The sequence below is a fragment of the Acomys minous genome (assembly GCF_964271855.1).
Source record: "Acomys minous genome assembly, chromosome: 1".
Taxonomy (NCBI): Eukaryota; Metazoa; Chordata; class Mammalia; order Rodentia; family Muridae; genus Acomys; species Acomys minous.
The window spans coordinates 176,760,648-176,777,087 of NC_140483.1; the positions used below are offsets into that span (position 1 = coordinate 176,760,648).

A 16,440-nucleotide genomic window follows, 5' to 3' on the forward strand; every position below is an offset into this window, starting at 1 on the left:
AATACATGCAGTAAACATTGAACCCCTACTCAGATCTAGCTAAGGGACAGGACATTATCCACAGTTGTGTGGAGAGCAGGGACTGACTCTGACATGAACCCATATTTGATCACTTCCCCTCGGTGGGGAGGCCTGGTAGCACTCAGAGAAAGAACAGAAAGGCTACCAAGGTGAGACTGACCATATGGTTGGGGAGGATGTCCCCTTCTGTCACAGACCTAGGGGAGGGGAATAGGGTGAAAGGGGGAGGGAGGGAGAGAGGAATGGGAGGACACAAGCAAGGGGATAACAATTGAGATGTAATCTGAATAAATTAATTAAAAAAAAGAAAGAAAAAAGGACTTCCTTCCTTAAGGACAAAGCAATGGCAGGTGAAATGAAATCAGAGCTAAGTGCAGGGGGGAAAAAGTCGAGTTATGGTGTGTTGCCAGGCATGGTCACTCACACACCCAACATTTGGAGGCAGAGGCAGGTAACGTTCCAGGAGAGCCAGGGCTATATAGTGAGACCCTGCCTCAAAGTAAACTAAAAAGCATGGACAACCTAAACTGGTGAGATTTTCAGCCAGATCTTGAGCTTTGCTGAGTATGTCTGCAGGATTTAGATGCCTCACAGCAACAAGGAGGCAGCATCCCAGGGCATGCAGCCAAGGGCCGTCACCTGGTGGTGTCCAGACTGACAATATCAAAATGCAGCTAGGTGGCCCGCTTAACTGCTCAGTTCTGGGGATTCTACCCCAGTCCCCTCACATGCGCTAGGCAAGCTCTCCACAGACAGACAAAATTGAAACGTCAGGGTCTGTGCCGAGGGAAATTACCCACATTGAAAACCTGGGCGGGCAAAGCTGCGGCAGTTCCAATCGCTTCTCCGTGCAGCACCGGGATGGCAAGTGGAGACAAGAGAATCAGCATCGAAGAGTGGAAAATAGTAATAAATAAAAGCCCTGAGAGGGGCTTACTGTACGTCAAGAACTGTTTAAAGAGCAACTGAGCCTCACGCAAACATTATAGGATAAGCCTTAAAATTAAAAAAAAAAATTTACTGTCTCACAGAGAAGGAATGTGGAGGCTTAATACCCTGCACTAGGCCATGCAGTTGGTAAGAAAAGGGCTGGGGTTTGGATTCCAGTGGCCTCTGCCACTGTAGCCTGTTTGAATGACTAAGAAATGCTGTTTAACCCATCATCATCATCATCATCATCATCATCACCATCATCATCCTTGTTGTCGTCATCGTCATCACCATTACGTACTGGAGGATAAGTCTGAACTTCTGATCCTTTGCCTCCACCTCCCAAATGCTGGGATTACAAGTACCTCCTTTTTGTGGTGTTGGGGGTGGAGGCCAGGGCTTTGCGTATGCTAGGCAATCCGTCTACATCCCATTCCCAATCTAATCCATTATTATTTTTTATTGTTGTTACTCTGTTTTTTTTTTTTGACTAGGCAACACAATTCCTTGGTTCAAAAATGCAACCCCCCCAGAATGGAACTTCTCAGGGTCTTTGGAGGTAACTGACGCGGCTAATTTCTCCAGCAGCATCCCAAGCAAAGATTTATACTCTGGTTCTCATATCAGACAGTGCTCTTTCGTATCTCACAATCTAGGATACACTTTGGCACAGTGCCTGTTCACTTAACGACACATACTGAGGATCGTTCCAAATCAGTATAGGAGAGCTTTCTCTTTAAAGACTGCAGATGGTCTATCTTGGGCACGAGCGATGCCCCTCCGGCATGCTCCACAAAGGACTAGACAGTAAATATTTCAGGCTTTGGGGTCCATATGGTCCCTGTTCCATATGCTCTTGCTTCTCTTTTCATAAAAACATTTTGAAAATGTATAAACCATTCTAGCCCTTTGGGTCATACAGTCACAGGCCACATTGGCATATGGACCCCAGCACACTGATCCCTAAGCTTCTGGGCTCATGACTTACCTTTCTGTGTCTGCTCTTTTTCTATTCTGCCTTCCCCCTTATTTTTGTGGTACCTGGCATGAAATGAAGGACCGGTGCATGCTGGGAAAGTGTTCTACATCTACAACAGGCCACCTTGTCATTTCTTGAACAAAATAAGCTATCTTCCTGAAAAACATCCAAAGTTGCCATCACTCCCTAAATCCTTCTAGGCTCCTCATTCTCGAGAGATGAACAGCATGCACGGCATGTTTCAGGACACACACTTACCCTTTCTCTGGGTCTACTGCAGTATTCCAAGCTCCACCAACCCTTCAGGGGCCTCTCTGCCTCAATATTGCTTTAAAAACAGTCTGGATGCAGCCTCGGGGGCATTCGGTTAGTATCAATCACATCTGGGATGTCCAGTGGCTCATTGCTGCCCAAGAAGAACCAACATCCCAGCATCTAAAGGCCCCGCCTCCCTGCTGCTGCTGCTGTCTCCTTCCCTTGCCTCCCTCTGTCTTCAAACATGCCAAGCTCATTTTTGCCTCCTGCTCCTGCCATAGGCTCCCGCTCAGTTTGAAGGATACCTCCTCAGTGAGGATGTCCAGAGGGTCCTGCACTCCCTGTGCCACCCTCATCCTTTGCTCTCTGTGTCCCTGTGGTCATCAACCTCAGCTCTGCTGGCACATGTGGACACCTCAGTGTCTGGCCCAGACGGACACTAAGAGCCTTTTGATGTGACAGATGGGCGAAGAAGCTCATTTTATACTTCCTGGGGTTATCTTTCTTTACCTTGTTTTTCAGTCTCTACATCTACCATTTTGCTCAGCAATCACTAAACCTAAGTTTCTGGAAACCTGCACAGGTTGTCATTTCATTACCTTCTTCTCTGAGCGACAAATTCCTACCATCCATCAATGCCTAGCTCAAATGTTACATGCTCTACAGAGTTTTCATTCCTTCCCTAGCTGGGATTAACTTTTTTTTATTTTTATTTATTTATTTATTTATTTATTTATTTATTTTTGCATGCTCCCAGAGCACTGTGCATAGAGACCTCCGAGGTCACTCTGGGTCATTATTAGCTACCAAATGTTTGTTGGCTGACTTATTTATATCCCTAATAATCTCAAAAAATGTATACTTATACAACCCATTTTCACTTTCCTATAAGGAATCCTTTAAGGAAGGGGTGAATGCTGTCTAAGCAGCCAGTATGGGCATACGATGTAAGTAAGTAGCCAGGGTGTGGCTCTGTGCCAAAGGCACATTTAGCTTTCACAATAGCATCAATAAGGTAGTATTTTCAGGATTTGTGCTTTCAGGAGGAGGAGGAGGAGGTGAGTGCCCAGTCAGTTTGGCAACTCGCCCTGTGGCTTTGGAATGCACCAGCAAGTCACCCTGCAGCCAGCTGTAGTGATGACTTTTTGATGGCTCGACTGCTCTCCAGTGGAGCAGCACAGCACACAAATCTGCCCATCTCCCTGGGGCAGCTCTACAGACAGGAGTCAGAGAGACTTTTACTCCCCTGCGGCAAAGTCCTCCCTTGAAGGGACACAGATGTCCCTTGGCCAGGCAGATGGGGTGACATGGTGATGAGGTATTCCTCTGCACACCTGTGACGGTGCCAGCCCAGAGGGCAGCCAGATGTCCTTGGGGCCTGCCTCCTGCCACCAACATGCTGCTTATCCATGTGGACATAAGCCGCTGTGCCAGATCACTGCTGAGATGACGTGGTGGCAGCCCAGGGCTCTGGGCAGGAGGGTGAGAAGGTGGAAGGCAGAGGACACAAGGGCAGAGAAAGCTGAGCTCTCTTCAGATAAACGGAGAGACTCTTTTTCTGAATTCCTTTTAGAGACGAGGGGCAACAGGCAAGAAGTAACAGAAGGGCAGACTGCCCCCACTGCAGAGCATTTCCTGACATCAAGGAGGGCGGCGCTAGAACACGCTGGCCCCAGGCTCAGTTCTCTTTGTGGCGACTGCATAACATTCTGGGGCAAGACTGGCTTGTAAACTTCAGGGTGATGCTGTTCAAACTGTGGTCCTTCGGCCAGAAGCACTGTCACCACTGGGAAGCCCAGTCCACCCCACGCCCTGGGCCTCACTACAGGATGCGAAAGTGAGAACTTTTCCACCCGCTTGAGGATTTGGAAGTGCCTTTCAATCTGTGGAAACTCTGATTTGGGGAAAGGGTTCTTGATTAGATGTGAAGCCGGGAGGGCCCCATGCTTTAGAAGTTCTGGTTTATTTGATCAGGATAAGACCCAAACATTTAGCAAGTACCACTTGCTTCTGCCCACTGTTTGAACAACTGTGGTCTAAAGGCAGTGCTTGTTGGTAGAGGCAGCCTGGACACTGTATTTAGACATGCCAGAGATGGACTCTCAACTCACTACTTGCAACTAGGTAACCCCAGGGAGCCGCATTATTCCATCCAGCTTGGCTTCCACACACACACACACACACACACACACACACACACACACACACACCACATATTCGGATTTTCATGCCCAGACTCTGATACACCTGCCCTTCCCTTTACCCTGAGAAAACTATGGCTTAGAGAATTTGGGTGTTCAATCAATGTACACAGAGGTTGCCCCATGTGAGGCCCCGGGAAAGACACATACATGAATTAGCCCTTCCTTGGTGTCCACCCAACTTGGAGCTGGGCCACCAAGGCACTTGTAGTGTCATGCTCAGGCATCATACCGGGGCATCTGCAGCTTCAATGCTGTGGGAAAGGTTTCCATTCTGCACGGGCTCCGAAGCTTCACTTGACGGCGTCATTTCGACTTCCATGCTCGTGCTGTTGGGGAGTTCAATTTTTTCTGTGGCATAATTTAAACACAAGGAAAACAATCAGAACCAGCGGTTATAAGGGCCATGTGATAATGGATGTTCTAAGAAGGTGATCAGAAGGTGAAGAGGAGGCATCTGAGACCGGAAGCTGGTGCCGGGCACTGGCAAAGGGTTTTCACCATTTACCCTGCACTGCCTTGTGTGCTGTCTCTGCTCTGCCCACAGCTCTGGCTTCTACTGCCCATGGAGCTACCACTCTGGAGATCTTATCAGCTGCCATATGTGACAAGCCATCCAAGGACACAGATACATACCTTTAGACATTTAGATACAGACTGTGAGATAGCTGAATCACCTTCTAATAGGACCCTGCCCCCCACTCCGCCCTCCTGCAAGGGACACTGGCCAGGCAACCTTGTTCTAGGCTATGCTATCAGCACCAGGCTGCCATCGTTAGCAGGCCCCCTTTCCTCTAGACTGGGACAGCTCCTGTATGAAGTGAATGGTCCACTGTGGCTGATGGCCAGGCAGGGGCCTCTGCTTTCAGCTCTAATGCTCTCCATGAGATAAAACTGCCAGTGCTGGGAGAGGAGGAAGGCGACACAGGGAAGGAGGATTTGGCCACCTGTCTCTTTTTACAATCCTGCGAACACTCCCATCACATTGTGCACTGGGTGTCCTGTTCCAAGAAAAGCCAAGGAGAGCTGAGACAAGGGACACAGCCCAAGTCTGTGACGCTCCTGAGTGAGAGAGTGAGCTAAAGAGAAACTACAGGCCAGCAAACGCAGTCAGGCTTTCCTGAGACAGGAGAAGAGACCCGAAGTCCCTGGCCAGGCCCTGGGACTCGGTAACATTGGGAACCGGATGGGCTGGTGTTTTTTTATTCTCACTCTACAGTTTATGCTGTATGCCCCTCAGCAAGTGCCTCACCCTCTGTGGCATTCAATTCCCTCACCTGGAGGACTTCGGTGCTGCGGAATAGTGCCATTACTACAATTACTGCTATTGCTGCTACCACTGCCCCACTTGCAGAGAGGTAGGAAAGTACATGTAAAGTACCCAGAACAGGATGTGGGCAAGCCAGCAATGAATGATCTGAAGCTCTGTCACTAAAATTGGTTTCTGCAATATATACATACATATATATGTGTATATATATATGTATATATATATATATGAAATTTTTCCAGAGCTAAGAGAAGCATCTTCAGGTGACTAGTGCTCAGGCTCCATTAGGTTCAACTGGAACTTAAGTGGGAGTGAAACAGAAAGTCTCCCAGCAAGACTGAAGAGATTTCTCAGCAGTTACGAACATTTAGGACTCTTTCAGAGATCTATGTACAATTGGGAGCATTCATATTGTACTTTACTATAGTTCTAAATGGTCCAACACTCTATTCTGGGCTCCCATGAGCACCTGTGTGCATGTGGGGCACATGTAAACACACAGAAATAAATATACACCTTTTAAATAAAGAAAGAAACAGAAAGGCTCCTACTGGTGCCAGCTCTGCTCAGGGTCAGGAGAGGAAGCTTGTGTAGTGCTGAGTCAGGACTTAGGGTCTGTGCCTGATGTGATCGCTCACAGGGTGTTCAGGGAAGGACAGAAGTTCTTTTTTCTTTCTCTTTTTCAAGCAATTTCAGAGGGGCCAAATATTTCTGTCATTAGTGCATAGGAAATTAGAGCCTAAGATCTCAGCACTTGGTAGGTAGAACTGTCACAAGTTCAAGGCCAGCCTGGGTTTTATAGCGAGACCCTATTATCCCCCCCCCCCCACCAAAAGAACTCCATAAAAATGTTTGATTTGAAGCACTTGATTACTGCAGATCCTAGGGAAATGCTGATGCAATCAATCCTAGTGTCCTGAGGTGCAAATGAAGGTATGGAAAGTGTAGGAATCTGTGTTTCCCTGATCCAATCATGATTAATAGTGTCGGTGATGTGGGATGCACTGCTGTCGGTAGCCCTGCCAGGCCATGTATGTCTCATTCAGCTATTTAAACTAAAATACACCAAGTACTTGGGGGACACAAAAGCCATTATACACCTTCCAGAGCAGATTGCTGAGGCCAAACTTGATCCCTGGGTTCAGGGATCTAAAGCGCTTAATGATCCAGATTAGGTTAAATTTAGTCTGAATTTAGAATTGAGAGCCAGGGTAGACACAGACAAGTAAGAGCCTACCTCCCAGGAGCAGCCTCTAAATTGAGTATGCTTTTAAACCTCACTCTTTGTTGTCACAAAAAAACATGAAAATAAACCCTGAGGTAACTTTGGAAAGCATAGATTTTTCCATACACACTCCTCTCGTTACCAAGTCCCTCACTTGGTCCCATCAGCGGGGCATTCTGGAGTTACGTATCACGGCTGATTAAATCTAAGCCCACACTCACCAGTCTGCAGGAGGAGGTCTGGGAGTGAACCCAGCCATATAAACCTTCTATTTCCAATCTACTTCGTCCCAAAAAAGGGAAACCAACAAGCAGAGTAGAAAAAGTAGCCCTTGTAATAGAACAACAACAACAACAACAACAACAACAACAACAACAAATCACACGCAGCGCTTAACCAGGCAGTAACTTACCTCGTTGACTTTACAATACAAAACTTTGCTCATTCTGAAAAATGTGTCCAGGTTCAGGGACCCAGAGGATCAGACAAAAACCCATGGCTCATAACCCAGTCCTAGCGAATGTCTGAACTGACTCCTGACCCCTTTCTCCATTCATACTCAGCTGACTCTTTTTTAAAATTTTTATTGATTTATTCATATTACATCTCAATGGTTATCCCATCCCTTGTATCCTCCCATTCCTCCCTCCCTCCCATTTTCCCTTTACTCCCCTCCCCTATGACTGTGACTGAGGGGGACTTCCTCCCCCTTGGAGAGTGAGGTCTGACTTTCACTCAGCTGACTCTTGACTGGTCCTTGGCTGAAGTTCTGCCTGGGCTAGGATTCAGGACGGAGCTCATCTATGGAGTATTCTGAGGGCAAAACTGTTAAGATCTGTCTGCAGATAATTTTAGTCACTTGGGCAATAGCTTCCTTTACAGCATGGATCCAGATTAGGTTAAATTTAGTCTGAATTTAGAATTGAGAGCTTTATTATAGTTACAGACGGGAGAAAAGGAACATGGTGCCCCGAGGTAAAATAAGATGCCTGAATGTCACAATCTGGTCACACAGGAGTTCTAGAAACGTCAGCCAAGACAGACCTAGGCTCATTTTGCCTAACTTTATTTTATGGCCTGTGTATATATGTGTGGTATAAGAGCACGTGTTCATGTGTTCACATGTGTATGTGTGGTGTACATGTGTTCACATGTGTATGGAGGCCCATGTATAGAAGTAAACATGTGTATGTGGCTGTTATCTACTTTTTTTTTTTTTAACTGAGGCAGAGTCCCTTGGGGAACCCAGAGTTTGCTATATTGGCCACTGTAGCCCTGGGGAGTCTTCTGAGTGCTGAGATTATAGGTGGGGCCACCACTCCTGCCCACGTGGGTGCTGAGACCTGGACTTAGGTCCTCACACTTACATAAACAAGCACTTTTTCTGCTAATCCATCTCCCCAGTCCTCATATTGAATTCACAAGAAAGAGGAGGTGGCATGGATTTAAAAGGACTCTGTCGGGGTAAGTGAGTTGTGATTTGGGGGTTGGGGGGGGAGGGGTGCTGCAAGCGGTATCAGAGATGTACAGTCTGGTTGCCAGTCAAACATACAGAGGTAAGGCTCTTACCTCTGGCTAAACATGGGTGACTTGGCTGTGTCTCTTTTGTGTGTGTGTGTGACTTTCTGAAGGCAAGTCACTGTCATCTCTTGAACAGGCTACCTGGTGATCTGTTATAATTACTAGACCTTGGGGGACATCCCTTAGCGTTATTGGAGCCATATGTGCCCGTTGGAGAAACAGGGCTCATTTCATTGCGTAGGAAGAGGCTGAGCTGGCACTGGGTCAGGGGTGCCCACACTGGCCTGTCTCTCAGCTCCCCGCTACCCTGGCACTGGGTCAGGGGTGCCCACACTAGTCCTGTCTCTCAGCTTCCTGCTACCCCGGCACTGGGTCAGGGGTGCCTACACTGGTCTGTCTCTCAGCTCCCCGCTACCCCGGCACTGGGTCAGGGGTGCCCACACTGGTCTTTCTCTCAGCTCCCTGCTACCCCGGCACTGGGTCAGGGGTGCCCACACTGGCCTGTCTCTCAGCTTCCTGCTACCCCGGCACTGGGTCAGGGGTGTCCACACTGGCCTGTCTCTCAGCTTCCTGCTACCCCGGCACTGGGTCAGGGGTGCCCACACTGGTCTGTCTCTAAGCTCCCTGCTACCCCGGCACTGGGTCAGGGGTGCCCACACTGGTCCTGTCTCTCAGCTCTGCGCTACCCCGGCACTGGGTCAGGGGTGCCCACACTGGCCTGTCTCTCAGCTCTGCGCTACCCCGGCACTGGGTCAGGGGTGCCCACACTGGCCTGACTCTCAGCTCCCTGCTACCCCGGCACTGGGTCAGGGGTGCCCACACTGGCCTGACTCTCAGCTCCCTGCTACCCCGGCACTGGGTCAGGGGTGCCCACACTGGTCCTGCCTCTCAGCTCTGCGCTACCCCGGCACTGGGTCAGGGGTGCCCACACTGGTCCTGCCTCTCAGCTCTGCGCTACCCCGGCACTGGGTCAGGGGTGCCCACACTGGTCTGTCTCTAAGCTGACCACTACCCTGCACAACCTCCAGGGAAGGACAGCGGATGGGTCTTTCACTCACCCACATGATTGGCAGCGCCGTTCTGCCTCTCATTCTCCTCCACTTGGCATTTCTTCTTGGCGATCTTGTGCAGAATTGAAGCTTTTTCTCTGAACCTCCCTAAAGTGAGAGAAAGTGGCGGGAAAGAGAGACAGTGAGGAGGAAGGCTTGCCAAGGCAGGTGTGCGGCCTTCTCCACGTAGGCGGCTGCGCTACAGCAGGGACCGCACATCCGTTCAAAACCCAAAAGCTTTTCAACCTACATAGAGGGCACTTTCTTACCTCGGTGGATTCTTCAGCCTGGTTCTCTGAGAGCTGCAAGCTGCTGGACCATGAAGGAAGGTGTGATTTGGACCTCTTCCTCCCTCCCAGGCGCTCACATAATGCCTCGAAGACGTCAAGCATCCCCGACACCACCCCTATTTCTGAGACCTCAGAATGAAGCTGATGACCCGCAGCTGCTCTGGGCCTTAAACGCTCACCCCTGGATCTGCTTTGGACAATGGCTGGGAAGGAAAGCCAAGGCCAGCCGTTCCTCAGCTTGACTTTGGTTTTCAAGCATTTGTCATGATTGCAGCTTCCAAAGGAGTCAGGGACAGACATCGTAGCTCTCCAGAGAAGCTGAGTCAGCCGCAATTAAAGCATCAAGGCGGCGACCGCTTCCGTTTGGGGATTTAGGACAAAGAATGATCGACAGAACATGTTGGTGATGAGACACTTTGGGGAAGGTACTGGAAAAAAAAAAACCCACCATGCTCGAAGCAATCACTGTAAACAGCTGGGCCACAGGTGTAGCGCCTCATTTCTCCTTCCTTATTGACGTAATTAATGGGTAAATGCATGCAGCACACAAAACAGGCATGCAAAGTGTAGCGGTTAGGGACACGGAGCACATTTTTTTCCTCTTTTAATCTTTGGTTTTCTTCCTTGGGAATATTTAAGGTACAGAAGATTCGCATTTTAAACTGATTGCTGCCTAGATTCCAGCATGATGTGTTCCTCAAAACACCCTCGGCCCCTCAATTTTCCTACTGGGCTGTTTTGTTGGCTGTGGTACCTAGGAGCATAGTATGGGGGGGGGGTTGTGGCAGAATCTTATTGCACTTTTCAAGCAAAGCAAATGAACAGATTTTTCTTGGAAAGTGCCTCCCGCACGGCTGGGCATGGCAGGCTAGCACCTGTACGCCCACCTTCCTTCCCCATGTATGGGAACCATGGCAGGTCAGAAGATGACTTCTCTCATGGGCTCAAAGTGACTGAACATGTCAACACCTATGTGAAGGTGACATAGGATGGAGTCATTTCTGCTCAAGGCTCCAATAGCAACTAATCTAAATATCCTTTTTAAAAAAAAAAAAAAACCATGTTTTTGAGTAACATTATAAGCTCTTGAATTTAAATTTATTAAACCTTTTTTTTTCCTTAATTGGGAGGGCATATGCATGCTATGGCATAAATGTGGAGATCAGAGGCCATCTTGTGGGGGTGAGCTTCTTTCTTTCTACCACGTGGGTTCTGGTGATTGAAGCCAGGCTGTCAGGCTTGAGGCGGGGTCAGCCCTTTATCCAGGAAGCTGTCTTGCCAGCCCCTACCTAAATTTCTTACTCTGCAAAGGTGTTAGTCTAGGCAGTGAGTGTGCTGTGTAACTGTTCTCCCAAAGGCAGCAGTGGGCCCACGAGAAACAGAAGGTAAGGTCAGAATGTGTCTTGGGCTGCGTGAGAGCTAATGTGGATGGTCAACTTGACTGGGTCAGTGATACCTAGGGGCTTAGTGCCCTGATGCTGGGTCTGAGAGTGCATTTTCAGAGGAAACGGATTGTGAGTAACTCTTATCAGTGATCTACTTCACTGATGGATTAGACATTTAAGTAGGCCAGTGGGGGTGGTGGGAACCGGGGCAGGCAAGGTGTCCTTGGAGGAATGCATGACTCTGCAGGGGATAACAGGATCCTAGCCCCTTCCTGTTATTTCTCTTTCCTTCCTGGCACTATAAAGTGAGCAGCCTTTGCCACAGGCTTTCTTTCACCGCCATGATGTTCTGCCTTCCCTCGGATCCAAGCAAGGAAACAGGCGATGGGGGCAACTCAAGCACTGAAACTAGGAGACGAAGTAAATCTGAGCTTATCTGAAGTTGATTTTCTCCAGGGCATTGTCACCGTGATGGAGAATGGACTAACTCAGACACCGTAAGGAACGGGAGGGAGGGAAGGATGAGGGGATGGGCAGATGCTCATCCTAGAAGGTGGTTTGGACTCGTTGGTTTCTATTTACTCTCCATGGTAAACTGTGGGCAGAAAAGGCGGAAGGAAAGACGTCCCGGGACTAGGAAGAGGAGGAGGTAAAAGAAAGTTCTGAAAGGAAGAGAAAAAGAAGAAATATAAAGGAGGTGGTAGGGGTGCGACTGCTTGGGGGTGGCCCAGCAGATGCCTCGAAGTCTTCTCTGAGCACCAGGAAGAGAAGAGGGTGTCCTTTAGGACCCTATGACCTTAATCCTGAAGGGGTTACTTTTCGTGTAAGACAATACCAAGGAGTCTCCAAATCGTGTGTTTTATACCTAGGAGACACAAACAGAGGTTTCTGCAATTTTTGTTTCTGCTAACAAAAATCTTCCTGCTATTGTAGGGGGTCCACATATGAACTTATATTACTTTGTATGTCTATGAAATATATTGCTTTGAAACTGCGAATAACAGGGCTGGAGAGATGGCTCAGTGGTTAAGAATATCCTACCACAGACAGAATTCTGCCTAAAAATGGGCAAGCTTGGATGCAGGCAAAGTCGACGGCCAAACTCTGCCAAGACAGGGTGAGCAAGTCCTCAATAGTTCCTGCCTCACAAATATGTCTGTCAGACATATTGGGCCAGAAGGCTGAAGCTGATGCTCCAATGTTACAGAGAGTATTGGGTGACTGTTCAGGTAGAAAACTGTGTCTGTCATGTTCTCATTTGGGAAGCTGCTAACCTGCACTTCCTGCATACTCAGGTAATTAACTTTATTTCTTCTCAAGTTTCAGATAGTTTAGTCTTACAATGAAGCTTAGTTGTTTAGGGGTTAAGATGTTTTTAGGACTAGATAGCTGTTTTAAATTGATAAGGATGAGATGTGATAGATATTGATTTACACTCAGAATTTTAGATGCACCAAGATAGGAAAGATGTTTCCAAATACAAATAGCCAAAACACTATGCATGTAACACTTAAATAATTCCTGATTGTTTCGTGGGTCTTCTTGCTGTAGGTAGTTTATTGTATTTATGTGTAATAATATAAATGTATATGTAAAAATTAAACAAAATAAAAAATATTTAATTAAAAAAACCCTGTGTATAACACAGTGACAAAGTAGAAAAAGGTACGGAAGAAGCAAGCCCGTGTGGACCAACCTAGCTTAAATACTGCCCTCAAGTCACAAATCGTAGCCGAGAAGGTGCAGTGCAAAGTGGCTCTTATGGATTGTCCATGCTTATAAGACTCATGCCACGGCTTATGTATGTGCCAGAGAGAAATGATTTAAAAAGTGGACCCCTAAAGATGTCTGGCTGTAGCCACTCACTTTGCCATGAAGCATCTTTCAACCCAACCTGGCCATATCTGGTGTGGTCTTCCCAAATTCTGCAAGAGCTACGGCAGATAGAGTGGGAAGTAAGGATGGGGCTGGATTGTTGTGGCTCTAAATCATGTGACTGTCAGTGGGCTTTTTATTTTATTTTATTTTTATTTATTTTTATTTTTTTATTTGTGGTGTCACTGTTTTCCATGCTTCTGTGCTCTTACAAGGCCTCTTTCTCTTGGGGATTTAGTCCCATGGGCAGCCGAGCAAAGCTGCCAAGGCTGGCAAGGAATTCTTCAATTTCTTTCCCGCATATTCTTCCCATGACTGTCCTTAGTCCTACTATTCTGAGCTGGGAAGTATTCTCATTCCAAGTGTTGATGATGGCACTCTTATGTCTTGAAGGTTAGTTTTTAGCAAGGCCCACCTTCAGCACTTGGCACACGCACTCCTGCGGGTTGGAAGGCAGAGGCTGACAAAGGCAGGCACGCTCAGTTCAGCTTGTTGGATTCAGGGAATCCTTTAAAAATCACCTCTAGGTGTTAAGCCTGCATTTAGGTGGGGGCACAGAGGCTGGGCATAACAAACAACCATGCTGCTTTGTGTCTGGCAAGAAAGAATCAAGACACCCTTTGAACACTTTTCAAGGTGAGCCACGGAGTGATTTTTTTTTTTTTTGGCCTGGTTCAAAGCAGCTTTAAAAATATCCCTGCTGTGGTGCAAACCCTGAAGGTGTTGTCTTTTTATATAGCTACAGATATTTGTATACTTAGAAGCCTCGGAAATAGCAAACTCGGCTGGGATCGTGAGGCACCTACGTCAAACCTGGCACACAATTTTAGTATAGTTTAGTTTGATCTGAAATGTGCAAGAGTGCCAGCTGAGTGTCCTCACAGGAGGGTGCGTCGAGGGGGTGGTCAGGAAGCCTGGAAGGGAAAAGCTGAGAGCTTCCTGGGAATGAGAGTGAACTGAGAAAAATAGCCACCAAAAACCTTGGCTGGACCACTTTGAGGTAAATCAGAAGTCTCAAGACCACCTCCCCCGGCCCCCGCCTCCCGCCCTCCTCCACCAACCCCCAGTTCACTCAGGGAGGTAAACTTGGCTTCTGCCCTGCTGTTAAATAAATAAACAAACAAATAAACCAATATAGCCCCCTTCACATTTCCCACAGCAAGCCTGTAATAGGCAACTGCCAAAAGGGACCCTTTGGCCTTGTGACCACATTAGGTCCAGACTGTCACAGGCTGAGCATCAGCAACGCAGGGGGAAAAATGGGGCAAAAGAGAGAGACTTAAAGGGAGCCAGTCACTTTGAGAGAAAAAAACATGAGCGGGGGAGAGAAAACTTGAAAACAAGTCTTTTCAAGTCTATTTCTGTGTGTTCAGTTCTGTCTTCTCTGTCTCTTTCTTTGAAGTTCAGGGCTTGGCAGGCAGCTTCCAAAGCCAAAGGTCACCTGAGCTCCTGGACCCCACGCACATCGATTGTTTCTTTGTCTATTCTTTTGAAAGCTCAGCCTGGAATGGAGCAGACAGGCCTTCCTCGTTCTAACAAGGCCTTGCCAGAACCGAGGCGGTGCCATGGGTCACCCCAAGCACCTCTCTTTTTCTTGTGCCACCCATCGGCAAATCAGTTGTTTCTACTTTCACATCATTGCAGCCTACTTCTCCCTCCAGCCTTCATTTCCTGAGTCCTACCAAGGCTCCCCACAGGAGCAATTTAGCCCGCTGGCATGTCCCCTTCTTCCTTTACCTCTCTGGCATCCTAGCACCTCCAGGGATGGATAAATTAGGTCATATTAATCCTTTCTTGGGTGAATGGGCTGCAGTGTATCTCAGATCCAAGTGAAGGTACAGGGCCTCACAGCTGCCTGCAGGACTCTACCTGATGGCTCAGCACCCTGTTCCCTCCCATCTCCTTGCTCTGCTCCATCCAGGCTAGCTCCTTCCTGTTTCTTGATAACACTGTGCAACCTTTCACTGTGGACCTTGACACGACTGGCTTGTTCTCGGCAAAGCTCTCCCCTCAGAAGTCAGAGGCTCACTGTCTCACCTCCTTCTGGTATCTGTCCCTGCCTTGTCCTGGCTTCCCAAGGCAGCCTATCCCTAGCACTTCCTATCCCTAGCACTTCCTATCCCTAGCACTTCCTATCCCTAGCACTTCCTATCCCTAGCACTTCCTATCCCTAGCACTTCCTACCCTAGCACTTCCTACCCTAGCACTTCCTATCCCTAGCACTTCCTATCCCTAGCACTTCCTATCCCTAGCACTTCCTATCCCTAGCACTTCCTATCCCTAGCACTTCCTATCCCTAGCACTTCCTATCCCTAGCACTTCCTATCCCTAGCACTTCCTATCCCTAGCACTTCCTATCCCTAGCACTTCCTATCCCTAGCACTTCCTATCCCTAGCACTTCCTATCCCTAGCACTTCCTATCCCTAGCACTTCCTATCTCAAGCACTTCCTATCCCTAGCTTATTTCCATTACTATTATTGCTATTGTTTATATATTGTTTTCTACTGATGGAAAAGCTGGGTGGGGTGGGGCTTTTTACCATTGTTCCTTCTTGCCTCTGTCTCTGCATCCAGTAGAGCTCAATAAACCTTGTGCTCATTATCTGGGGACAAGCAGATATGCTTAGACTTCCTTCCTACTGGCCATAACCTAAGCTCGGTCCTCTCCTTCCAAGGTTATGGCTGCAGTGGAACTGAGAGACTCTCCCAACCTGAGAACTTTCTAGTGATAAATAGGAGATAACTGGGATGTAGTGAGTACTTTTGGTCCAGGGATAAAAGGCATTTGTTTCCCCATTTGGTGAATTTCCAGGGTCAGTCCAAAGGAGGAGATTTAGGGAGTGTTGTGAAGACCCAGAGAGAAAAGGCTGGGTCCTGCTCCTTCCTCATTGCTCTCATAGCACTTGTGCACCAGTCAGTCCTGGCCACATACCCATTTTCACCACTAGAGGGCAGACTTCTCTGAGAAGAGGTCTTGTCCCAGCCATCTTCTATCTCTCAGCAATGCCAGGCTTGTGGGATGGAGAGATGGCTCAGCCGTCAAAAGCAACAATACCATCATCAGGTGCACATTGCAATGAAATGAATGTGTGTGTGCTTGTGTGGTGTGTGCATGCGCATGTATGAGTGGGGTGTGTGTATGCATGTGTGAGCATGTGTGTGTGAGCTCAGGGAATAAAAATGAAAAGGCCCTTTGGCAAGAGACTACCTAGCACAGGATGATGAAATGGGTCATTCTGCAAACTCTGTGAAGCAGCCATTTTTCAGTAGGGACTGGCTTGATTTTTATTCTTTAAAGAAAATCATTTGGTACTTGTTAAAATTCAAAGATAATAATTTTATCTTAAAACATAGGATTTTTATTCATCCCTAAGTCGGTTTTTGAAATACAGTCTCTAAATTATTTTTCTCATTCTGAGAATCATCATGTAAACCATT

At 47.7% G+C, this 16,440-nt stretch overlaps 1 protein-coding gene across 3 annotated transcripts in view; it reads right to left on the minus strand.

The window, feature by feature from the left end:
* Nucleotides 1–16,440, minus strand: part of SLC24A2 (solute carrier family 24 member 2) — a 231,753-nt gene that overhangs the window by 28,920 nt on the left and 186,393 nt on the right. For all 3 annotated transcript variants that reach the window (XM_084794702.1, XM_084794700.1, XM_084794701.1), the window contains 2 exons: nucleotides 9,461–9,559; nucleotides 4,619–4,737 (listed from right to left, as the gene is read on the minus strand). In XM_084794702.1, the coding sequence (XP_084650828.1) occupies nucleotides 4,619–4,737; nucleotides 9,461–9,559 (218 nt within the window). The remainder of the gene's footprint in view (nucleotides 1–4,618; nucleotides 4,738–9,460; nucleotides 9,560–16,440) is intronic.